Raw genomic sequence first — 25,507 nt, 5'->3', positions numbered from 1 at the left:
TATTCTACTATTAAATTAATCAGTTTTAAAAGGGGGAATATTTTGTTGATTTTGCAGAAATAATTATGTTAAATTACAAGTTTTGCATAATGTGATGTGGGCAAAACCCCCTTAACTTTTCATGAAAGTGGTTCACCTCTTATTTGATGTAATCACCTTCAAAGTCACAGCCTCAGGATAGGTGATCAGTTTTTAACAAAAACTCTCCATCACTTAACATGGACTTGACTTGTACAGATACAGCACTATTACTGGACAACAGGTAGTCAGGAGTGATGGTCTCTTACTGTCTAGTGGTGTTGGATCCTCCTTTGTCTTAGCTGTTTTTTCATTTTGTGAATCAGGCAGCACACATCACTTTCTGAGCAAGTGATGCTACAGTAACTTTGATGGATCGTTTAGCCTTTTTGTTGTCTTCTCTTTGTTGTGTATCTGCCTGTCAATTTATTAAAGTTTTCCTTTTTTTCCAGGATGTATATACTAATGCTTTGGGTTACAGCTATCAATATATCTTGATGCTTAGACAACTAAGTCAACAGTGTCTCTAAAACTAGTTATTTGTGTGTGCAGACTTCCCCTCTGCTTGAATGTCTTCTGCTTCACGTATAGTTACAGTAAAATTGTCAGATTTTTGGTTGTAGGTTAGTACGGTTTATGGCATTTGTAGAACATGTAGGATAAAGATGGTAGTATCACTAGATTTCTAGGCAGATCCCACCTGGGAGCCACTTTCTCTTCCTACTTCATTCAAGATACTGTTGTGTTGACTACTGAGCAAGCTTTACATATTCTTTGAAGATCTCATACTTGATCAGTCATACCTTTTATTTAATGACATTATTCAAACTTCCATTTTGGAAATTAACTTTTTTCCCTGTTACACTTTTTGGAGGAAACTGACTTGTCTCTGCATCCATGCTAGTAACTGCCAGAAGGTCCCTACAGAGTTTACTTTATCAGATTTAGACTGAACTTCTGAATGACATTTGACCTTGTGTTCTTGAAGGAGGTGTATGGCCCAATTTGCCCATTAAAAAATCTAAGAGAAAATTACCTTGATTGAGCATGTTACTAACTTTTTCCCTGTGGCTTAAGAAGTTCTTTGAGGCGTATTCTACCAAGTAAAGCAATCCTAGATATATATGTCTTTATGTTTATTGAATTGTCTTCTTTCTGGTCTTTGTCCAGTGACACTTAAACATGCTTTATACAGTATTGAAAAAAATACTAGAGACTGCAGAAGGTTTAAGGTAATTTCTTCAGGTAGCAGAGCATTTTTCAATTTTTTTCATAGTTGCTTTGTCACAGTTTGCTACATGGGTTCTGTACTCTAACCATATCACAAGTTCGTGTATACATAAATCAGTCTGGCTTGATCATTTCCATTAAGATGTAAATTGTCCACTTGCCCTTTTCGTGGTGTAGTGGATATATTGTCAGTGTCCATTTTCTGATACTGATCTGTGGCTTAGTGATTTGATTAGCAATTAAGTGCATTGGTCCAGTCTGGACCTGTAATTATCACTATTTGCTGTGACTGTGCTATTGATTTTTTTTTTTAAGCAGTGCGGCATATTGATTGAAGTGTGGGATTACAGACATATTTTTGAATCTCATCTGCTGTTATCCCAATGTACTCAGTTAATTTTCTTGCTGCCTCGGGTATCTCTCAAAACACTCGAGTATTCCAGTGGTATGGTATATTTATCCTAACAAGGGGAAATGAAGGAAAATTTTCTTATGACAGTTTGAGACATATCCTTATCTGTTAAACAAGCCACCTATGTTTAATATGCCATCCAAGTCATGACAACTCAGAAGTCCAGAATCCTTCTCATGTGGCACTCTAGTCATAGTTTTAAAACACGAGCCAAGGTACATGCATAGGGAGTGGGCTAGCCTGCCCAAGCAGAGAAGCTAAGCCTTCTGAGTTCTGTTAGCGTCACTGTTAGAAGATTATCTACCTGCAGATTAGAACAGCTAGCCTGCAATTTAAAGCTTAATTTGTAATACTGGAGCTTAATTAACACTTTTGTTGCTAGACAACAGTATCTGTATGTAGAGCTGTAAGAGCATCGAGATGTGTGAACAGAATTCAGCAGTGTCTGGCAAGGTTGCTCCATAGTTCTGCCAGAAACAATGATATCCAGCAGCAGTACCTCACGGAATATTAGGTTTATATGTGTATATGACCCCTAGTGAGGAGTCAGCTTGCTGCCTGTGTCTTGTTGAAAATAGGATGAAGTAAATTACTGTGGACAATGTTTACCCATCATGCCCATTGTTCTCTGTCCCATTGTTTTTATTGCTGTTAGTAAGTGTTGCTTCATGTGTTCTGCTTGAACAGGAATAATTAAATTGTAATATTCAGTATTCACTCATTTCTGAAACACCAGTTTAGCCATATGGTTATTGTCGGGAAGATGTGGGGCTTCCTGGTTTTGTTTTGTTTGAATTAAGTTTAAAAAAGTTACTGCATGCAGTATTTCTCATATTTGGTCAGTCATAACTGTGTTTTTTTACCCAATCTAAGTATTTATAGTTGGGCAGTGGTTGGGATTTTTTTTTCTTTTTTCTTTTTTAATTAAATATCTTTATTAAATTTAAACATTTTGAGCAGTGACACAGGTAGACATACATTAATAGAAATGAAAACAAAGCATAGTAATACATTCATTATTTGCATACCCCTTGTACATTACTTTTTAAAAATTGTTCACTCCAACATAAACATAAATTGCTCAGTTCATGCCATCCCTCAAACTTCAGTATTATTCTACATGTTTCATTCCCACAAATTCCATTTATTTTTCTCTAATGTGCTTCCATTTTCTAAAGATCCCACCTCCAGATTTTAATCATATTGATAACTACTGCAGTAGCCTTGGCTGTATGGGGTTATATCCTGCCAAGCATATAATGATCTGACAGCTTCCTGAGTTTCGGGGTACCTTCCATGCTCTCAAACCATTAGACAGCTTGAGCTGAGCTGCCTAGAAAACAGGTTTGAGCACCAAGCCCTTCAGTGCTTTTATGCTGCTGAAGATAGCATTCCTCTGTGGGCTTTCGAGGATTGACAGTCAACTTGCGCTGTTCTGTTGCTGGGCAGCTAAGTTCCCTTTGGGGATAGAAGTCCATATTTTAAATGTATTGCTTAATTGTACTTTCCTGGTTAGGAAAGTTGTTTTTTATTTAGTAGTTTGTGTTATAATGGACTGTCACAGCACTTCACTGTACTTTTATATCGGAGCGCACTTTTTTTCCTGACAGTTTAAAAAGTGTTTAAAACTTTGTAAAACTATTTTTTTTCTGTAGAGAAACTGAGTTTATTTTGTTTTCTTGGGCTGGCAAATTGTATTGCAGTGCTTTTTTCTGGGAGAAAGTGACTTTTTGGAACATTGAATTTTTACTGGCTTTTGCTGCTTGTCTTCCCCTAGGAAAGTGGCACCATTTTCATCTTGACTGTGGGGCAGACAACTGGTCCCACTATCAGTCTTTCTTCTTGCCACAAAAAGAAAGATAATCAAACAGTATTTGCCACCACAACTGGCTATCAGTTTGTCTCAGCTGCAGGTGAGTGAGAAGCTGGTTCTTCAGACCACTCACCTTTTACTCCAGATCCTCTGGTGTAGCACCTCCAGCTATTGTGGACCACTGGAGTTAGCCACATCCACTGTGGCTTTTGGGATCCCCTCAGTGGGCAAAGGAGATCCATTCTTGTCAGTGATCGGGTGGGAGCAGAGATGTCTTCATAGGTTCATAGGTAGGTACTAGGCTATTGGCCCTAGGGCCTATATAAGCCTAGCCAAACGGTACCCTGGCTTAAGCCACCCAAGAAAATTATTCTCCTGTGTCCCTGTTGAGCATAGCCACAGAAGTGATCCCTGGGGTGAATTTCCTATCTCACATCCAATCATCAAGATTTTTCTTGAAGAGCGCTAATGAGGAGCTTTGTTTGATATAGATAGGTAGTTTGTTCCAGAGTATGGGAAGTCTCTGGGACAGGAATCTATCCCTCCAACATGTTCTGTTTATTGTGGTGACAAGGTTTAGGTCCCTAGAGCGTGTAGCTCGGAGGGATTGGGATTTCTTTACGTGAAGCATGTCCCAACAGCTCTGGGTTGGACATAGCTTTGTATGTTAGGCAGAGATTGCCTCTGTGTAGGCAATATGCGATGGAGTAAAGCTGGAGTTTTTTGAGACGGTCTGCGTAGGGCATCTTTCTGAGGCCAGTAAATTTGTGAGGTATTTCTGCGGTCTTTCCAGTTGTAGATGTCTAGTTTAGTCAGTGTTGTGCTCATCCCTGAGTAAGCTGCTGCCAGTCTCAACACTTTTGGCCTCATATTTCCTGTCAAAAATAAACAGAAAACTCGATGTTTATCTGCTCCTGATCAAATTTCCCTGGAGGAAGAGTATTTTACTAGATCTTTCTCTGGGTCTATTTCAGGCTATTGATCCTTTTTATAAGGTAGTTACTGGTAAAAGGAAAAGAATTGCCTCTTTCCTGAAGAGATTCAAGATTCTTAATCTAGACAGGAAGGTGAAGGGACAGATGCAGAATTTCTCCCAAGATTTTTGATTCAGATTCAGAGAAGACCGTGGTATCCGATTCTCCCAGTGGGGAGATTCTTTTTCCCTGAGCCTATTTTGAGATTGTGACAGTGTGTTTATTTCAAGAATACTGAGGTCTCTGTTACAAATAATTTCCAGAACCTTCAACCATTCCGTCAGCACTGTCATCACTGGAGGATGCGCGTGTCACTGCCTGTAATTTTCCTGATAGTAAGCCTGCCGTCCCCAAAAAGGCAGATAGATCGCATAAAGTTCTTCAGTCTTTTACATTTTTATTCACTTATGACAGTCCTGACCCAGCAGCTATTGCTTTACTTAATTCTACTGCTGCTAAACATTTAGTTAATTCCAACTTACTCTTTCTGGCAAGGATGAGAAAATTAAGTATGGGGAAAAAGTGTATGCTTCTACAACATTGATTTTCAGAATTTTACATTAGGCGGCTCATATTTTAAAGTTTATTCTGACTAATCATAAAAGTGTGAAGAATGTTTTTTCTGCAGTTTTTTTCTTGTGAGGAAGGTTTTGCTTTAAATGGGTTACTTCTATCTCACAGGTCACGACTCCTTGTGTAGCATGTGTGTATGGCTCTGTTGATACTTTTTCCAGGCCTATGGCCACTGGTACTGTTTTGAGGAGGTTTGCCTGGCTGCATTCTTAGAACCTCCAGAAATGAGATTTTAAATCCTGTTTTGGATAGAGATTGTTTTTGGTCTGTTTGTTGCAAAGGTTATGAAGAAATGTGATATGAGGGGTAAGCTGATACAGGAATCAGATTTTTTCAGCCCTCCTTTTCTAAATTTTCCAAGAGATTCTCCAACCCCTTATCCAATTTTGGCAAGAAACAAAATAAACAGTCTCAGCAAAATGCTGGTAAAGAGAAGTTTAAGAAGCAGTGACAAGGTTTTTTTTTTAAAGAAAACAGGAACTCCACAAAACAAAGGAAAGTCTGATAAGTCGGAATTGCTTTTTAAATGACCGTGTTACTCCCTTCCACCCTAACCTTTACCTTCCAGAAAGTCTAAATCTCTACTTCTGTCTTTGGCAACATATAGTTTAAGACAAATGGGTTAAAAGTTACTGATGGCAGTGGGAGGAAATTGCTCCTTTCTAGGGGTAATTCCTAATCCACCAGACTCCTGTATTTCCCCCTGTCCTTTAATGTATGTTGTCTTTGGGAGTAATAGACCCAGTTCCTCCTTCCCAAAAAAAGGATTTTATTCAAGGGCATTTTTAGTGCCAAAAAAAGAAAATGCTTGGAGCCCAGTTCTGGATCTTTCTTTCCTAAACCAATTTGTGCCCAAATTCAAAATGCTGTCAGTTCACAAACTGTTACCTCACCTGTTCTTCCTCATTTAAGATTTCTGGTAACACTAGATTTAAACGATTCTTATCACATCTCTACTCATCCAGATTTCAGGTGTTTCTAGATCACATCATTAATTCTCTGCCTTACCTTTTGGACTGTCAGTGCTCCAAGAGTGTTCGACAACTGTCTAGCTCCATTGCAAGCTACAGGGTATCAACGTTTTTTTTCCATATTTATACAACTTGCCCTTCTTTGCAGAGTATTTTTCAAAGTGACAGGAGTCTGTCACTTGGATGAGATATCTCTTGCAAAAGCTGGGATTCCAAGAGAACATTCAAAAGACATTTTTGACTCCATCACACAGAATTGTGTTCTGGGGTGTCTGCTAGACACTTCAGTTCAAAGAGGTTTTCTTCCACAGGAAAAGTAGATTAGTATCTAGATTTAATTCTAGGGTTTTCCACTCATACTTCAGTCTCTGCAAGGAAATACCTCAGGATTTGGGGTCTCATGGCATCTATGATACTAATGATACCCTTAGCTAGATTCCACAGAAGGATATAGTGGTAACTAGAGTCTCTCTTGTTCCAGCAACAAAACACATTATATTTTCATATCCCAGTTCTGAGATTTATCAGCAGAGAAATCAGTTGTCGGAGACAGCAAATGTCCCCAAATCCAGGTCTCTGCCCCAGGCTCCGAAGCAGTCAGTGACCATAGATGCTTAGGACTTTACCTGGGTAACAGTTTCAAGAGGGATATAAGTGCAAGGTGTTTGGGACACCAAAGACAGACACAAGAACATAAATATAAAAGGTACTTAACTCTTTAACTCATCTTTGGTATCTCTAAACCTCTCCAGGTTCTTATAGACAATACCGCGGTCATGTTGTACATCAACAAGGAAGGTGGAACCAAGTCTTACCGTTTTGCAGACTAGCCATGTTAGCTTGGGATATAGCTTTACAGCACAGTCTATCTCTACAAGCATCCTGCATCCCATCAGAGCAGAATTATGTGGCAGACAAGCTGAGCAAGGCAAAGGCAGACCCCCGTGAATGGAATCTAGATCAGGGGTCTTCCAAGATGGATCCATTTTGGGAAGTTCCTCGAGTAGTCATCTTTGATCCATTTTGGGAAGTTCCTGAAGTAGTCCTCTGTTTCTTCTCTGAACAGTCAGCTGGCAAAATTCTGTTCTATGACTCCATGCAAGAAAGCCTGGAAAACAGATAACCTTTCCTTTACTTGGACAGAAATATTTCTGTATATGTTTCCACCAATGTCCACTGATATCCAGGGTAGTTCTGAAGATTCAGAAGGAATCCCCCAAGATCATTTTGGTGACTGTCTTCTGGCCTAGGTTTTCTTCTTTTGGAAATGGCCAGGGTCAGTTACCATAAGCTTAGTCACAGAATGGTTTGACTCACACCAGAACAGTAGTGTTTGAATACCCCATCCCCACTCAACTTCATCTGTCTACCTGGATAATAGGGTCATAATTTCCTTTTGGCACCTGTATACTGAGGATGTGCAGCAGGTATTAATGAAGGCAAGATAGCCTGCTACACTAAGGACATGTATTAGCAGATAGAAAATGTTTCCTAGTTGGTGCCAACAACATAACTAGCACCCATCCAGGGCTAGTGTTTGGCTCTTCTTACATCTTTGTCAGTCATTTCAGCATGTCTGCCCAACGATTTCTCCGCTTTCAATGCTTTCTTTTGGTATTATATTTTTGAAAGGAGTTTTGCATTCGTGACCTGTAACAAAACTGGTGACTCCTCCTTGGGATTTTAATTTTGTGTTAGAGAAACTAACACTTGTTCCATGTGAACCAACTCATTAGACTGACTTGAGGTTACTAACAAGGAGAACTGTTTTACTTATTGCTCTGACGTCTGCAAGAAGAGTGCCAAACTTGCAAGCCCTTATGGTGAGTTAATCCTATCTCATGTCCCACAAAGATAGGGTGTCTTTGAGAATGAATCCCTCTTGTATGCCTAAAATTTTATCAGAGTTTATTTTAGATGAACTACCCATATCCCTATTTTCTTTCCAGATTACAAAATTGAGAGAGAAAGGATACTCCATACCTTGGATATCCACGGACAACCCAGATATTGTCTTGATGGTACAAAATCTTTCAGATCTTTTGATCTGTTGTTAATTTTTTCTGAAGGTAAGAAGAAGGGACGACTTTTGTTAAGCAGACTATTTCCAAATGGTTGTCTCAGGCTATTAACGTTTTTATTAAGAAAACTGTTCCAGGCATGGTCAAGGCTTGCTACTAGAGACTTGGCTTCATCTATGGCTCTTTGGAAAGGGTTGGATTCTAGAAGTATTCTAGAAGCAGCAACTTGGTCATCTGTACATAACTTTTACAAAACACTCTGAGCTTGATGCCATCTCTATGTCTTGATAATGTTTTGCTAGGATCATTCTGTAGGGGCTCCTGGATCTCCTTGCACTTCCACCTCCCAAATAACCATATAGTTAAGACTAGTGCGGCAGTGATTAATATGATTAACATAGTACAGTTGTTTAAGTAAACTTACCATAACAGTAGATGTAAGGTCCAGGTACCCTTATTGAGATAGGTTGGTTGTCTTATCCTCCCCATTATTATTAAGTCAGTGTCCCTAAGAAAAAGAAACAAAAGACAAATCATTTCACTTCATATACTCCCTTCTCTTGTTAAGAACCCTCAAGAAGAGTGGTGCATTTTCTCACAGGGGATTTTTAAGACAATCTCGACCCTAAAGCTACCTCAGTTTTTCTGTTTTCTTCCTTCCATTGTAAAAAGAGAGAATTTCTTCTTCTGAAGAAGATTCAGAATCTGAGTTAGATTTTTAGCTGCCTCCTCTCAGATTCATTCACCAGTAGGATTTGAATCCAAGGGAAAAAATGTCTATGTCTCCAGACTTTCCTTTAGAGTAATGTTCCTTTGGAGATGGTCTTAAATTTGTTGCAGCACTTCTAGTGGTAAAGGAAACAGGTCTCCGATATTCAGAAAAGATTTTATGACAAATTATATATTGGAATTCCCAAGCCTTCAGCTATGCCACTGATCTTAGAAGCTTTGCAGGATGCTTTTGCCACAGGTTTTTTAAATATAAAAAATCTCATCTTCCAGCTGCTAAGAAACTGACAGGTTTAGACAGCCTTCCAGACATTCACAAATTCCTTTATAAAAATCCTGCTTCAGACCCATCACTGATCTGTGTGCATTTTGACAAACCCACCTGTTTTCACTAATGCCTTAGATAAACATGGTAGAGCTATGGATAGATATGGAAAGAAGGTGTATATCTCAGCTACACTTTTTGTCCGAGCTGTAAACTTTCAAATCCATGTGATTAGACATATTTTGTCTAATATAGGAGACAGAGTATTGACTGACATGGCAGAGTCTGATAGTAAAACTTTACTGTTATCCATACTCAGTTCCACTATAGTGTTTTCTATTAAATGGAGTTATGCTGCTGATTTTTCTTCCAGAGTTGCAGCTACAGGGTCTGCCTTAAAGAGGTACTCTTGGTTGAAAGTGAAATCTTTACCTGAAGAAGTCAAGTCCAAAGTACTGGATGCCCCCCCTCCCCCATAGGGAAATTCTCTTTGGACCTACTGTGCCGAAATATTTTAAAGCATGCAGGAGACAGGCAAGTTCATCAAGGATTGTAAACATATTTTTCAGTCTCCTGTTCCAAAGTTTCAGTAACACTTTAATGGCTGTCTCTTTTTTTTTTTTTTTTTTTGGGGGGGACGGTAAAAATTTTGCAAAAATAAGCGCCCAACAAAATCAGTGTCGGACTTCAAAGGATCTAAAGGTTCCTTTCCAGACAAGCATGCCTGTTTGTGACCATCTGTCGTAGTACTCACTTTCTCCTTCCACCTTGACCTATCACCTCTTTCTCTGTCAAACAGAATTTCCATTTCCCTTTTTCTCTTTCTGTATAGAGTCTGATAACTTCAGACTCATGAGTTCTCAACATCAAAGAGAATGGTTATAAGAAGCTTTGGGAATATTCCCCTATGTAAAGAATATTGCAACAGTGACAGACATCTTCTATTATAGTAAGTTATTGCACTGTGTTTTTTTTTTTTTTTTTTTTATTTTGCTGAGAACATGACTGTTGATTCTCTCTGCTGAGCTAGTTGTTTTCTTTGTGTAGCTGCAGAGCTGTTCACCGATTTGGAGAGTTCATTCCAGGGAAAGATTGATGCAGCCTATTTTGAAACAAGTAAATACTTGCTGGATGTTCTAAATAAGGATTATCTCTTACTGGAGCATCTGAAGGCTATGAGACGCTACCTACTGCTTGGACAAGGAGATTTCATACGACATTTAATGGACCTGCTGAAGTAAGTGTTCTCCTACATTATCACTAGACTAATCTTATATTGGTGATATTATTGTTGTGCTTCTGTAGGGAGGAAAAAAAGTTTGTTAACATGACTGCCTCCTAGATCTTAGGTCTCCAGTTCTCATGTAGGGTTTCCTTCTACATGGAGTCTGCATGTTCTCCCTTTGTCTTTATGGATTTGCACTGCTCCATTTTTCTTCCTGCATCATTAAGATGGGCTGTAGATGAACTGGTGATCCTCCAAATTGTCATTAGGTATGCATGTTGTCTACAGGTGTGTGTGTGTGTGTGTGTGTGTGTGTGTGTGTGTGCCACAGTTGGTTGGCATCATATCCCTGATAAGTTTCAGTGCCTTGTGCACACTGAGTGTTAAGTCGTGTTGCAGCATAAATACACGCACACAGAATCATACCTAGATCATTTGGTGCCCTCTGCATCATTTCCCCAACTAATGTTCAGAGCAAATCAAAAGTTGTTGGCAAAAAAAAAAGTTTGTAATTGTAGCAAGCTGCTTGATACAAATGCAACAAGCAGTTTTCTACAGTTAAACCACTACACACTGAAGACTCAACACTTCACCTGTGACTGCAAGTGCAGCATTAGCATTAATTTATGAAGTCTTGACGTGCTCTGCACTCTTGCAGCATCAGTATCCACTGTCATGTCTCAACAGTTTTTTGCCTTTTGCCCTGCTTTAGTTATGGTTGTCCAGACATGTACAAATTTATGTATGTATGTGTGTAATACATATAATAGACATACACACTATGCTAATTGAGCCTTCATTTTATTGTTTAATAATTGGGTAAGTGAACTGGTTCAGGGACTATTTTCAACTACATTCCAGCCATTTGGCAGTGTAGAACATGAAAATTTAATATAACAGTGTAATGAACAGGGCAGTATAGATTTGTGTGAGCCATAACCAATCCTAATGAATCACATCAGGTTTACAGTAACAATATAAATATAGAGTAAATCTTGTGCATTGTGTTTCTAGTGCAGACATGTAAGTTTGCATTCACATAGTTGATAGCAGCAGTTCAAATATAGCTGACAAAAGGGCATACTAAAAGTGTTGATTGCAGCGAAGTTAAAAAAAAAAAAGTATTTAAGATTAAAAGATCATTGTTATTGTTGGGGAGTTGTATGATAACCATTCATAGGTAGGTACTAGGCTATCTGCCCGAAGGCATTTATAAGCCTAGCCAGAATGTGTTGGCTTTCGCCGTCCCCTTAGATTAGTTCCCTGTGCCTCTGTCCAGCAGAGCCACTGAAGTGATCCCCGAGGTAAACTTTCTGTTTCCCATCCACTCGTCAAGATTTCTTTTGAAGAGTATTAGCGAGGAGCTCTGCCTGGTGTAGATTGGGATCTTGTTCCAAAGCATGGGAAGTCTCTGGGACAGGAATCTATCCCTCCAGCATGTCCTATTTATTGTTGTGATGAGGTTTAGATCCCTAGAGCATGTGATTCGCGGGGATAAGGTTTTTCTTAGGTGGGTGGAGCATATCCATCAGTTCTGGGTTGGACATGGCCTTGTATGTCAGGCAGAGATCACCTCTGAGTAGGCGGTATGCAACCGAGTACAGCTGTAATTTCTTCAGTCGAGCTGCATAGGGCATCTGTTTGAGGCCAGTGATCCTCTTGGTGAGGTACTTCTGTGGTCTTTCCAGCTGTTGCAGGTGCCTTGTAAGGTACATCCCAAATGGGGCATTGTACTCTATGATGGGTTTGATGAGTGATCAGTAGAGGAGCACAATGGCCTCTTTTGATCTGGATGTGAGCCCTTTTGTGATTAGGTGGGCCACGTAGAAGGATTTTCTAACCACTTTGGCAATGTGATTATCAAAGGTGAGATTACTATCTACTTGGGTCCCCAGATCTCTTATTACGTCTTCCGTATTTAGGGGACTACCACCTATGTGGTAGTTTGTGGGTACTTTGTTTTTTCCAAAGGTGATGACTATGCACTTTTTGGCATTTAGCTTGAGGCTATGATTTTGACACCAGGTATTCATCTCAGTGAGACCCTTTTGGAGGATGTCCGTCAGCCGGAGAGTCAATTATAGCCCCTAGTTTTCAGTCATGTTTAAAGTATTCTCAGCTTTAGTGCTTATTTAATATCATTTGCCATGCCCAAGTATATATTTTGTTTTATATTTGTTAGATAATTCAGAAGCTGTTAAGAAAAAAATGTCTGTTTAAAGTTGAGCAGATTATATACAGGACTGTCAAGGATTAAAACACGGTCTTCCTTGATCTGTTTATTATTTAATAACTAGTTAACTGAGTTGGTTCACTGAACCTTTTCAGTCATAACTCAGACCATCAAGACAAGAATAAATATAGTTAGCTAGCCAGCCAGCCAACATGGTGAAGGTGGTTGGAAACCCATATTGTACTTGAAGCTTGCTGTTCAAAAATATGGACACTGACTGGACAGAACAGTCAGTGTTAGTATTGTAAATCTAGCATTACCTATTGGAAGAAGTCTACAGCCTCACAGTCTACAAAACAAAAAGACAATTAATTCCACTTCTTGAAAGCCTGCCCTGTAGTATATCCATGTCTTACCTCTCTTGCTTGGTCAGTAATGGAAGCTGTTAATGTCAACAGAGCAAGAAGAGAAGAAGTGGGTGTATAATAGGGAAGCTTTTAGGAAATGTGCATCTTGTAGGTCTTCCCTCTTGTATTTCATTGATATTATGGAATTGTGGGGCATACATGCCACAAGCATGCAAAGTATGTTAGTTAACTATTTTGTGGTTGACATAAGAGGCAGGAAAAAAAATTAAATCCCAATATGCAATGATATTATTTAAAAAAAGTAAACAATTACTTTCATAACTAATTTTATTGCATAATAGTAAGCACCCGATTGATCAAAGCTAACAGTGAGTTTCTCCTGCATCACCTACACCTATTCAAGTATTTTTGCTAAAACATGCTTATCCCTCACATAAAGTGTGGCTTTCCTGGTGAAAACCTATGCCAAAACAAGCTACACACAAACAGTGATGTGGTAGTAGGACCTTAGGATTACCACCGGGCCCTGAAGCCGTGAGAAAGAAAAGTCATTATGTTTTGAGTAAGTAGTATGTGTGTGAGACAGCCTTAAAGTAAACTTTTATCATGGGCAATAGTCATTGGGCAATAGTTTCTATGTCAAGGACTTTAGGAACAGATATTCAATTTCTGTAGTTCAGCTGAAAGAATGTCACATAGGAAAGACAGCGATCTGAATCTCTAAACACATTCAGTGTAGTGTGGAGTTTTTAGTATTGTGCTTTGCTCATGGTGACTGAGAATAACGTGCACTTTCTACAAAGGCTAAACATGTTTCCCCAACTAGCTTTATATGCAAGATGCAAATTAATTGTGTAGAGCATGTGAAGTTGCTTTCTTGCTGTCCAAGCCACCATGTCAATATGATGATTAGACAAGAGGGTTTGGTCAGGGCATGCCCCCACGTATTTCAAGCAGTCCACCTACTCATTAAATTTTTAAGGAAATTATATTTGCTAGTCTTGGGTTGTTGCCAAATGACACGGTGTTAGTTTAGGTCAAATTCGCCTTTATTTTTTATTGTTGAACCTGTTCCATACATCTTTTAAGTTTTTCATGGCAGATTAGAAGTGTTGTGAAAGTTTGATCCGGAACAAGGTATGATCTACCAGGGTACAGTGTATATAGAATACCAGATGCAGCTTTAGTTCTACCAGTGAGGTGGCTTGAAAACCATTGCAGTGTAACATCTCCAGAATGTAGTTTGAAGTTGGGAATTATGGTGAACAGAGTTCAAATACTGATTTTGTATCAGTGAAAAGGCTGTTTTTTGCCCCATGTTTGCTGCTTAGTATTTTGTCACACCTAGGAGTGCAATTGTCTTTTTGTCCTTTCCTGAATCCATGTTGTTCTCAAGGTATCAGCCTTGCTGATCGACATACACAGTTTGGTTGTGTACAGCTTTCTTGATCTTGGAAAGAATGGGTAAAGCTGTGGGTTGGTTTAAAATCAAACCGTCCCTTTGGAGAGGTCATTTTAGATTAACGGATAGTGCATGCTTGTTTCTTTTTCTTTTGTCATAACCGTGCATATGATGGAAGTGAGTATGCCATTGTGTTGGTGTTATAAGGAGCAGACTTTTTTTTTTAAATTAGCTGTAGAGACTGCAGCCCATTAGGTTTCGTGCCAAGTATTTGGTTAGTAGATTTTTAGCCTGTTTAGTGATAGCCTGCTTAACACTAAGGCAATTATCTCCCCCAAAATTATTTTGCCACCCTAGTTGCTCACCAAGAGCCTTCCTCTTATTAGTCCTGAACCCATTCATTCTCCTTTTAAACTTTGGACACTGTCCCACAGTGAGAGCCAAATGGAGGGAGCTGTCATCCAAGGAGGCATGAAGGTTGTCAGTGAACCTTGTCTGTATCTTTCTACTCGTGCATCTTTGGGGTGGGGAGTGCTCTACTCTCAGGAGTTTGAGTCAGACTTCATTACTGCAGTACTGGTACTGTCCATGCTTTAAGGTTTAATATCTGACTGTCCATAGGTTGGGAAACTACACAGCAACCCTGCCTCTTCCTTAAGTGCGTCATCTAAATGTGGGTAACAAGGGCATTTTTCTCTTCAGCTCCTACTCCATGCCTAGTGACTGACATGGGCACTTGCATCACCATGGAGACCTACAGTGACCTCCCTGTTTTCATGTGGGTGCGTGTTTTTCCCCATGTGCTGATGAGTTCTGCCATCACTAGCTTGGTAGTGCCAAGCCGATGTCCCTGGTTAATGCTGTATCTTCTCCTGCAAACCTTAGCTTGCAAAGTGGCATGAAAACAGCTAGACACTTCCTATCTTCAGGATGGCTACATTAGCATGAGCCACTGTCTCCTACCCTCCCCTGCCTGGCTTCCCAACTTTTAGTGTGCTGTTTGCACTCTGGTAAACTAGATCATAGTCAGCCTTTATCCCCATATGCCACTGAGACACACTGCTTAAAGTTAAACTTAGGCAGGACTTTTATTATTGCACCATCATTAATGCTACAGTTTGAGAGGGAGAGAAGGTTGGATGATGTGGGGATAGTGAATCATGAAGTACAATGGATTAGCAAGGATGAAGTAAGGATAGCTATGAAGAGGATGAAGAATGGAAAGGATGTTGGTCCAGATGACATACCTGTGGAAGCATGGAGGTGTTTAGGTGAAATGGCAGTGGAGTTTTTAACCAAATTGTTTAATGAAATCTTGGAAAGTGAAAGAATGCCTGAGGAATGGAGACAAAGTGTTTTGATACAGATTTTTAAGAATAAGGGTGATGTGCAGAGCTGTAGTAACTACAGAGGGATTAAATTGATGAGTCACAGCATGAAGTTATGGGAAAGAGTATTGGAAGCTAGGTTAAGAAGGGGAGTGATGATTAGTGATCAGCAGTATGGTTTCATGCCGGGAAAGAGCACTACAGATGCGATGTTTGCTCTGAGAGTGTTGATGGAGAAGTACAGAGAAGGTCAGAATGAGTTGCATTGTGTTTTTGTAGACTTAGAGAAAGCGTATACCGGGGTGCCTAGAGAGGAGTTGTGGTATTGTATGAGGAAGTCGGGAGTGTCAGAGAAGTATGTAAGAGTGGTACAGGATCTGTACGAGGGTAGTGTGACAGTGGTGAGGTCTGCGGTGGGAGTGGCGGATGCGTTTAAGGTGGAGGTGGGATTACATCAAGGATTAGTTCTGAGTCCTTTCTTTTTTGCAAAGGTGATGGACAGGTTGACAGACGAGATCAGACAGGAGTCCCCGTGGACTATGATGTTTGTAGATCACATTGTGATCTGTAGTGAGAGTAGGGAACAGGTGAAGGAGACCCTGGAGAGCTGGAGGTACGGTCTAGAGAGAAGAGGAATGAAGGTCAGCAGGACTAAGAATATATGTGTGTGAATGAGAGGGAGGATAGAGGAATGGTGAGGATGCAAGGAATAGAGGTGATGAAGGTGGATGAGTTTAAATACTTGGGATCAGTAGTTTAGAGTAATGGTGAGTGTGGAAGAGAGTACAGGCAGGATGGAATGGGTGTAGAAGAGTGTCAGGAGTGATTTGTGACAGACGAGTACCAGTAAGAGTGAAAGGGAAGGTTTACAAGAGGATAGTGAGATCAGCTATGTTATATGGGTTGGAGACAGTGGCATTGACAAAAAGGCAGGAGTTTGAGCTGGATGTGGCAGAGTTAAAGATGTTAAGATTTGCACTGGGTGTGATGAGGGTGGACAGGATTAGGAATAAGTATATTAGAGGGTTAGCCCAGTTTGGAAGGTTTGGAGACAAAGCCAGAGAGGCAAGATTACGTTGGTTTGGACATGTGCTGAGGAGGGATGCGGAGTATCTTATAGGTTCATAGGTTAGTACTAGGCTAACTGCCCTTATGGACTATTTTAAGCCTAGCCAATTGCCCCATGTGAGAATCAAACCCTGCACCTTGTGACTGTAAGGTTAACACCTTAACCATTATGCCAACCTCCCACCTTGGGAAAAAGATGCTAAGGATGAAGCTACCAGGTAACAGGAAAAGAGGAAGGCCTAAGATAAGGTTTATGGATGTGGTGAGAGAGGACATGCAGGTGGTTGTTGTGACAGAGCAAGATGCAGAGGACAGGAAGAAATGGAAACAGATGATCCGCTGTGGCGACCCCTAACAGGAACAGCCGAAAGAAGATGATGATGATTAATGCTACAGTTATAGATGTGGTTAGGCTACCACTTGAGTTTGACTAATGATACGCATACGTTAAAAGTTTGTTGCCAGTATCTCAAGTGGTGACGTCTGTCTTATCAGAAATCAGCTAGGATGGAAGCTGCATATTCTGTCTTTTTTTGGTATAGGTTTACTTAGCCATTTTTATTTAAGTACAGCAGCAGCTTCAAAGTCCTGATTTCTCAAATGAGTTTGAAATTTGGAAGACTATTTCCGTTGCTTATAAACATTTAACAGTTTTGTTTAAGCAGCCAGTGTATGATTGCTTCCTTCAGCTTTCTAGTGTTCTTTGGGAATACGTTATACTCTGTGGTGAACATAATAATAATAATCAGTGGCAGGCTTCTGGGTTATGCTATGATATTACCACATCTGGACAGATACAATTACAGTAATAAAGCCCAGCTGATCAAATACTCTACCTGAGGGTAAATTGATTATTGCTGTTAAGCTCTTTAATAATGATGAAAAATGTGATTTAAGTTGTAGAGAATGCACTGGCTTCTGTTTCCTGGAATCTGCGTTTCACATGCCTAGAAAATATAGTGTTGTGATACCATAGCATAGTATTTTTGCTTATAATGATTCACATTTTTGATATTTGTATATGTGTAATGGGAATTGTGTTTTTGTAGCATCCACTCACAGATGCTAAACTAGAGGGAGTATTTACTGATAGCACAATAAAGGCATAGCAGTTTAACAGGGGAGATGTGTCATACAGAAGAACATTAAAAGACAGGAAACAGCCATTTTCCTGACTGAGTTGCTTTAAAACCATCCTGCAAGCATAGCTGGAAATGATGTAATACTTTTGTTGTGCAAATCAATATCTATTGTTTTCTGTCTTTGTGGGGATGAGCCACTGTATGTGTTGCAAGATGCACTGAAATCTTATGGGAAATTTTTGTCATAGTGGACTGCACAGAGTAACAATTTGCTCCGAAGTACAAGAGGGGACATTAAATGGAAGGGAGATTCACCTTTGATATGCTCATGTTCAGGTCATGCATTCTCTCAAGTTGTGATAAAACGTAATGACAGAACAAAACAGTTGTACTCTTGCTTTGTTACAAGACTGCACACGTCTTTTGTCATTTGCTAAGCCCTGTGATGGCGTTAGGTTGCTAAATATTTTTTGCTTACTTTATTAATTTTCATTCATGTACTTGTTTTTACTATGACAAGTAGTGACCTGGAATGTAATAATACAGCAATAACCCACGCCTGGGTGTGGGTAATGCGGTAATGCTGGATTTACCCACGGTTGGTGTGGTTTGGTCACAAGGGCGAAGCCCGAGTGGCCAAACAAAGCCAACCGTGGGTAAATACAGCATTGCCCACACCCAGAAGAAATAATTACTTTTCTTAAATAATGGCATTGTATAATGCCTCCTTGCTGCCCTTCTGCAGGTGTCTTGGTATTCTGCGGCAGTTCTGATGTACTGCGCATGCGTATGCCCACGCAGTACATTAGAGCTGTGGGCAAAAGCAACGGAGAAAGCAAGATCTCCGTTGCTTTTTACAAACTGTTTTGCTATGTTAAATGTGTTTAACATAGCAAGACAGCTGTAAAAAAAAGCAACTGAGAATCTCTGTTGCTTTTTTTGAAGTCTCGCTATGTTAAACCCATTTAACATAGCGAGACAGTTTTGAAAAAAGCAACGGAGAAAGCAAGATCTCTGTTGCTTTTTACAAACTGTTTCGCTATGTTAAATGAGTTTAACATAGTGAGACGGCTTTAAAAAAAGTAACGGAGAATCTCCGTTGCTTTTTTTAAAGCTGTCTCGTTATGTTAAACTCGTTTAACATAGCGAGACACTGTAAAGCAACAGAGATCTTGCGTTCTCCGTTGCTGTAAAAAAAAAAAAAAAAAAAGTTATAGTAATGGAAAAAGTCCGGGCGACCAGACCTTTTTCCATTACTATAACTCAGATTTCCAACGTGCATAGCTGCGGTGGTGGTGCTGCGGTAGGGTTGTCGCCTCACAGTAAGACGTTGTCCTGTTCGATTCTCAGCTAAAGCGTCTTCTGTGTGGAGACATGCGTGAATGGGCGTACCTTCGTTGAAGGTTGTGCATCAGGTCTGGCAAGTCAGTACGTAAAAATCTACTGCCAATCATTAGCGGACTGGAGTTCTGCTGTGGCGACCCCTAACTGGGAAAAGCCGAAAGATGTAACAACAACAATGCTGCCAATCAGTATGCACGTTTTTGAATATTAATGAGAGGTCGTTGTATAATAAGTAGATAGACTGTGTAGTAATACTTAAAAGTAGTAGTAGAACACAGTGGGATGGTAGTTATTAAAACTGGGAAGGTTTGGGTAGCAGTTTTCATTTGTTTTCCTCAGTATAGATAATTATGAAACACCTTGTGGGTTATTTTATTAACATTACATCTTGGAACTATCAGCATTTTCTGAAGTGTTCACTTGACAATAAAATTAGTGGATTTCACTTATTTATGCACAGTTTACTCATGAAATAGTATAATACAGTGCTGACCTCACAGAAGGCAATAGTCACATCTCTGGTATTCCTTTCTAAAGACTGGTCTAGTTGGAAAAGTTTATTTAAAAGAAAAGTGTCAGCTTCATCTACCCACTGTGACCCATGGTAATATTTTAAGCAAATGAAGGTCCTTCTGTTGTACAGTTGTCACTTGCAGAGTTGGATATGAACATCAGCACATTTGAATCTGATGTTGGCAACACCTCAGTCAGTAGTAGATTGTATCTCTGCTATGGTTGAATCTCACTGCGTTATATCTGACTGCGTTATATATCTTTATAGAATTTGCCTTCTTTTGCTAGGGTGAGTCTTATTGCAGCTTTTGCCATTTGAGAAGGCCCGAGTTTATGAAGATTGTTACAAAGTAGTGTGACTAACTCACGTTGCCATTCCTGAGACAAACAAAAGTTTTGTTTATGATTCCATTCCCTTAAACCGTCAGATACATAATCATAAAGGATAAAGAATGTAATACACATTGATGTTATTCTCTCAAATGAACATTACTCTTACTGTTTAGGATTTAGAGATTATTTGTTTGTATATTTTATTCTTTTTACACAAAGACAAGATTTTAGCAGGAATACTGTACCACTACATGCTTTTGTTGCACAGCAGTCACATCTGTAGAGCTTGTCTACTGCAAACCATACAGTCATAGTCAGGCCTTAGCTGGATTTCAGAGCTTGAGATAAAAGCCAGTGCAGTGTTTTTGAATGTATATCTCGAAATTTCCTTACTGACAGTTGGGATATGCTGGCTAGGATTGCTGTAAGTCCATCCATCATACCAAAGCCTTGGGTGCCTTCCTGTTGTGCCATATGTCTGACATGATTTAAGCCCAGGAAAACTAAGTGGTACATAAGGAACATATGGGCACAAATTACCTCAGAAATTCTTGCTGTCAGCCCAAGCACTGAATTTTGAATTTAACTTTGGTCTGGAAGCTACATGATCAGTGTTGCTTGGTTTGGCTTGGGCAGGTAAGTATCTGTGTTGTGGACCCTTCCTTTCTCTGCAATTTGTGACAAAAATATTTTATTTTATGTCATCTAAGAGAGAGAAAATGTGATTGTTGGAGGCATATTCCTTACATGGACAATCAGTCTGTTTATTTTATTTGTGTTCTATTTGCAACTACAAGGACTGTTCAGTCTTTCAGCCCTTTGTGTTCAAGACAATTGGAAGTAAGTTATCTTCTATTAAAATATGTTTGAAAAAAATCAAGGTCTTAAGGGTCTTACTCAGGGTAAGGTAACTTCAAAGAGTTCTCTTACGGATGCCCCTCTTTTGCCGAAAAAGAAACTTAAGAAAATAAAACCTGAGACTTTGGCCACTCTTGATGAGCCCTTGGACTGTCTGGGTTTTTTGGCTACTCCCTGAATTGCAACCTTATAGGAAGTTGATATGGCACAGTTTCGTGCCACATTCATTCTTAATGATGAAACATGTACTGTAGGTGGGAAGGGAGGAATCTTTGCTTGTTATCTGGAAGACACCTAAGGGGCATACCTCTAATTCTCATTAGGGAAAACAGTACCTGGCTGTGTTACTGAGGCATGTCAGGACTAGGAGCCACTGCATTTTGTGCGAGCAGAACATACTAGACAAATTAGAGCTGAAAACTAAACATGCCTCAGATTCTCAGCAGCTTACCAAAGACCTGCAAAAAGCATGGTATGATTTATCACAGGGGCTTTTTAAAGCCATTATAAAAATCTAAAAATGATGCAGCATTTTCACTGGGAGGGTAATCAGGTGTCAGACATGCAAAAGAGATATTATGATCTCTTATTTGTGGAAGTTCCTAAACCTTCTGCCATGATTATGATCTCTTATTTGTGGAAGTTCCTAAACCTTCTGCTATGCGTTCTGTTTTGAAGACTTCACAGAATACTTTGCTACAGCTTCCCTCAATCCAGAACCCCAAACTCCCTACCCCTAAGAAACTTGGCAGATCTTATAAAGTTTGAGACTGCCATAATCTTTTATAAAAAAAAATGTCTTACTCTGCTTGTAATTTCCTTGATGTCTGATAAACAGTTGTTTCCGTCTTCCAGTGCTCTGCCTAATGAAAAAGATATCAGAGTTACTAATAGGTATGGGACAAAGGTATATACATCTGCCACCTCATCCTTTCATAGGTTCATAGATTAATACTAAGTTAACTGCCCTTGCGAGCCATTTTAAGCCTAGCCAATTATCCCTTGTGAGACTCAAACCCTGCATCTTGTGTTTGTAAGGCAAACACCTTAACCATTAGGCCACCCTCCTGCCGTAAACTATCAAACTCATAGTGTTAAATACCTTTTGTCTGTATTGGGAGACTTGAACAAAGTTTTGTCAGATTTGCCAGAATCAGAAAATAAGACTTCTGCCTTTTCTCTTCTGAACTCTGCCTCTCAAGTTGATATGCACTCAGTCAAGTGCATCTGTAATGTATCTGATGCATCGTTGAGGACAGTTGCTACTGGTTTTGTACTAAGAAGATTCTATTGACTTAAGGGTCAATCCTTACCAGAGAATGTTAAGTTCAAACTTCTGGATCCCCCTCAAAAAAAGAACACCTTTTTTGGAACAGCTGCTGCAAACCTTTACAAGAGAGAGGCAAAATAATAAGATTATGCAGGATTTCAGCCAAATATTTCATTCTTTCTTCCGTTCTAAGACTGGCTCCTTTTTTTCGAAAAGATCAGAAACTTTCCTAAAAAGGGAAAAAAGGCCTCTGAAATGAATTTCTGGGATAAACCACAACAGGGGTACAAAAGGTCCAACCCCCCCTTTTCCTGACAAACCAGCCTTTCATCTTTTGCCTTACCCCCCCCCCCCCCACACACACACACCCCTCAGCCAGTCCCCTTTTCTCATTCCCAAGAAACTATATATGTATGTTTTCCTGTCTGGGAATCCAGAACAGACAAGTGGGCTCTTTCCATCATCAAAAAAAGGTTACAGAATGTCCTTTATTCTTCCTCCAGTTCATTCAGGAATCTCCTGGGAATCATGCAGACCACATCCCATTACTCTTACCATTTCTTCAGGATCTGTGCTGTCAGGAAACAATAGAATTGATTCCATTTCATCAGCTCAGAAAAGGGTTTTATTTCAGACTTTTTATGGTTCCAAGGAAGGAAAGAAATTGGGGACCCATTTTGGATCCGTCCTCTCTCAACAGCTTTCTAAAGATTCCAAGTTTAAAAATGTTGATCCTTAAATCCTTGTTTCCAATTTTTCTTTCTCAAGCTTTTCTGTTGAGTTTGAATGTGAAAGACAATTACTTGCATATTCATATTCACACAAATTTGAGGAAATTCTTGACATTTTATGCATTACTGTTTCACTCCCAGTTTTCTGCTTAACCATTTTTTTCCACTGTCCCAAGAGTATTCATTGGGTATCTATACTCATACTTTTGCCTTTTGTAGACTTCAGAGGTCTCGAGTTTTCCCTTATTTTGGCAGTCTATTCATTCAAGCTGCATCAAATAAGATTGTACATTTTTGTAAATCTCTGCAAAACAAAGGGGAAGGAATCCTTCATTCTTTGGATGTTTATAGGCAACTCAGATTTTTACCTTGACAAAACCAAAATAAAATTTGAAAATTTGTTGAACATTTTGTTTCCTTTCAGAAAAAAAAGAATGTGGGTCTTCGGTCTCTAAACAGTCAATCCCTAAATGGATTTCCATTTCTTTTTGTTATTCCTTTCAGAGAAAGAAACCACTGTTTTGGAATGTGCTTTTTAGTCTTGTTAAAGCTCATTCCCCCAGAGCTTTTACTTCCTCTGGAGGCTTGTTCAAAGTTATGGATTATAAATCTTTCTAAAAAGAGCTACTTGGACATCTCTCCACACTTGTTCTAAACAAATGTAATGATGTTTTTCTAGGGCTACTGCTGGTTTTGCTAGAGCTGTTCTTCAAGGTAACTTAGACTCCAGCTCAGCCTGTCAATCCACTTCCTTTTCCACTTAGGTAGCTTTGGGAATCTTCCCAACTGTCAGTAATACTACCACATTGATCCAAGGATGGACATAATACAGTCGTGTAAGAACTTAATATAACAATAGATGTCTGACTGATTACTGTTTTAGTATTACACCCTACCCTACTTCCCTCATATTTGTTCTTTTCCTTTTCTCCTTGGCTGAGACGGACATTTATTTCTATTATGTCCTCCTTTTTGACACACACGTGTGGTGTATAGTTGACTCTAGTTCTGTTTCAGTCTCCTTGGTCTGGGACAAGAAATTCCTGAATTCATACCCATTTATCCCTTCTGTACCTGTTAGCTCTCGCACATTTAGGTAATTTGTTAGACATATGGAGTGAAAGGAAAAGCACCCAGACTTTAGTATGCTGGCTAAACATAAGGCTATTTGCAAGATACCCCACCAGTCAATAATACTGCAACAGTGATTGGTCGGACCATCTGCTCTTGTGTTCTTACACAACTGTACTTTACTCCATTGTATTATACAGACTGATGAACTTAAGCTTAGCTGTGTAGATGCTGCAAGCCTGTGCCCCTTTGTGTTTGTAATGTTTAGTAGAGAAAGGTTATGGGACAAAGCTGTAGTTTTAGGGTCTTTGTTCCCTTCATGATTACCAGAAATATGGAATAAAAATTGTGGTCTATAGAACAAGTCCATATTTAAAGCATTTTAATTTTCCTGGAAACAAGTAGCACCCTCTTCCCTGTGTAGTTCTTTTTAATGGGCAAAGTGAGGGTGAAATATTTGTACACCATATCACTTGGGAAAGTGCAAGTCATAGCTGTCTTCTTGTAGCTGTTTGTTGCAATGACAGTGTAAACATTTGTGGTTTTGTGTGCATGTAGTCTGATGTCTTTTCCATACACTTCAACGCTGGGGTAGCGAATTCAGTTGGATCTGAGACCTGCAATTCAGACTTTTGGCTTCGAAGTGTGAACTCGTCTCTCAAAATACCCTACACCACCCAATCTTGTCAGCTCTCATTTGCCATACTTGAGGACAGGCTTGGCATCCAGAGCTGTGCTCAGATAAATGTTTCAAAGTGATTCCAGTTGTGTTTTGACTTCTGAATCTATCTTGATTCTTACTTCAAGAAGTTTAGATTTCAGGATTGTTGTCTGTCCTTAGTTGTTAATGACCAAGTCATTCTGTTTTGTGTGGGTGTGTGTGTGTGTGTGTGTGTGTGTGTGTGTGTGTGTGTGTGTGTGGGTGTGTGTGTGTTTGTGTGGTGTTTAGGTATAAGAGCTTTTCCCCACTCCTTATGTTACTTGTGTGAAGTGATCAGTTTGTTATTTTCAGTATGTCTGAAAATATTTCAGGCTTCAGGAAGTGTTTGAATTGTGGTCACAGGTTGTCCCAGGACTTGCACGACTGAAGCATGTACTGTCTGGGGACAGCTCACCTTGATCAGGAATATGAAGCTTCTGCTTCATTTGGGTCAAAGGCCTTGGCTGACAGGCTTGCTAACTGGGTTTAGAAAAGGCTTCTTTCTCCTTTCACTGCTACAGTGTCTCCTTCCTCTGTTTTTTCTTCTCACGCTAAGAAGACCTTGTAAAAGTTTAAGAAAGATAAGGACAAGGATAGAGACAGAAAAAAGGAAGATGAGGATAAAGACAAAAAAGTCCCCAGGTGAAGGTCTGCTGAGTACCCCGCATCAGATGAGCCAGTACAGAAGAACCCCATATTCTCTGTTTCCTCGGCCACCACCATTGATCTGGCATCGCCACTACTGTGGTCTCGATTCCTGGCTTCTTCTGCACAGACATCTGAGCTGCATTGGTCCCGACTGTCGGATGTTGTGAGGACTTTCCTGACTGTGGATCTGCATCAGTAACGTTACCAATTCTGGCTGCCGCAATAGATCCAGTGTTCTCACCAGAGCTGTTACCCTCATCTGCTCCAGTCTCTCCTTTGATTAGTTTTTTTTTTTAGAGTTGGACAGACCCGTACACTGGCCTGCATATCCACCTTCAAGATCCTTTTGGGGAGTTAGGGAACTAGATTTGGCAAAATTATGATGGA

The 25,507-nt window shown here is 39.7% G+C and overlaps 1 protein-coding gene across 1 annotated transcript in view; it reads left to right on the top strand.

Moving 5' to 3' along the window:
* The window catches only part of TUBGCP3 (tubulin gamma complex associated protein 3), a 1,295,126-nt gene that overhangs the window by 794,989 nt on the left and 474,630 nt on the right, over positions 1–25,507 (top strand). Inside the window, exon 14 of the mRNA XM_044072631.1 lies at positions 10,054–10,243. Coding sequence (XP_043928566.1) covers positions 10,054–10,243 — 190 coding nt within the window. The remainder of the gene's footprint in view (positions 1–10,053; positions 10,244–25,507) is intronic.

This window comes from Protopterus annectens, chromosome 5.part0 (assembly GCF_019279795.1).
Source record: "Protopterus annectens isolate FY-2018-M chromosome 5.part0, PAN1.0, whole genome shotgun sequence".
Lineage (NCBI taxonomy): Eukaryota > Metazoa > Chordata > Ceratodontiformes > Protopteridae > Protopterus > Protopterus annectens.
This window is presented reverse-complemented; position numbering and strand designations above follow the sequence as displayed.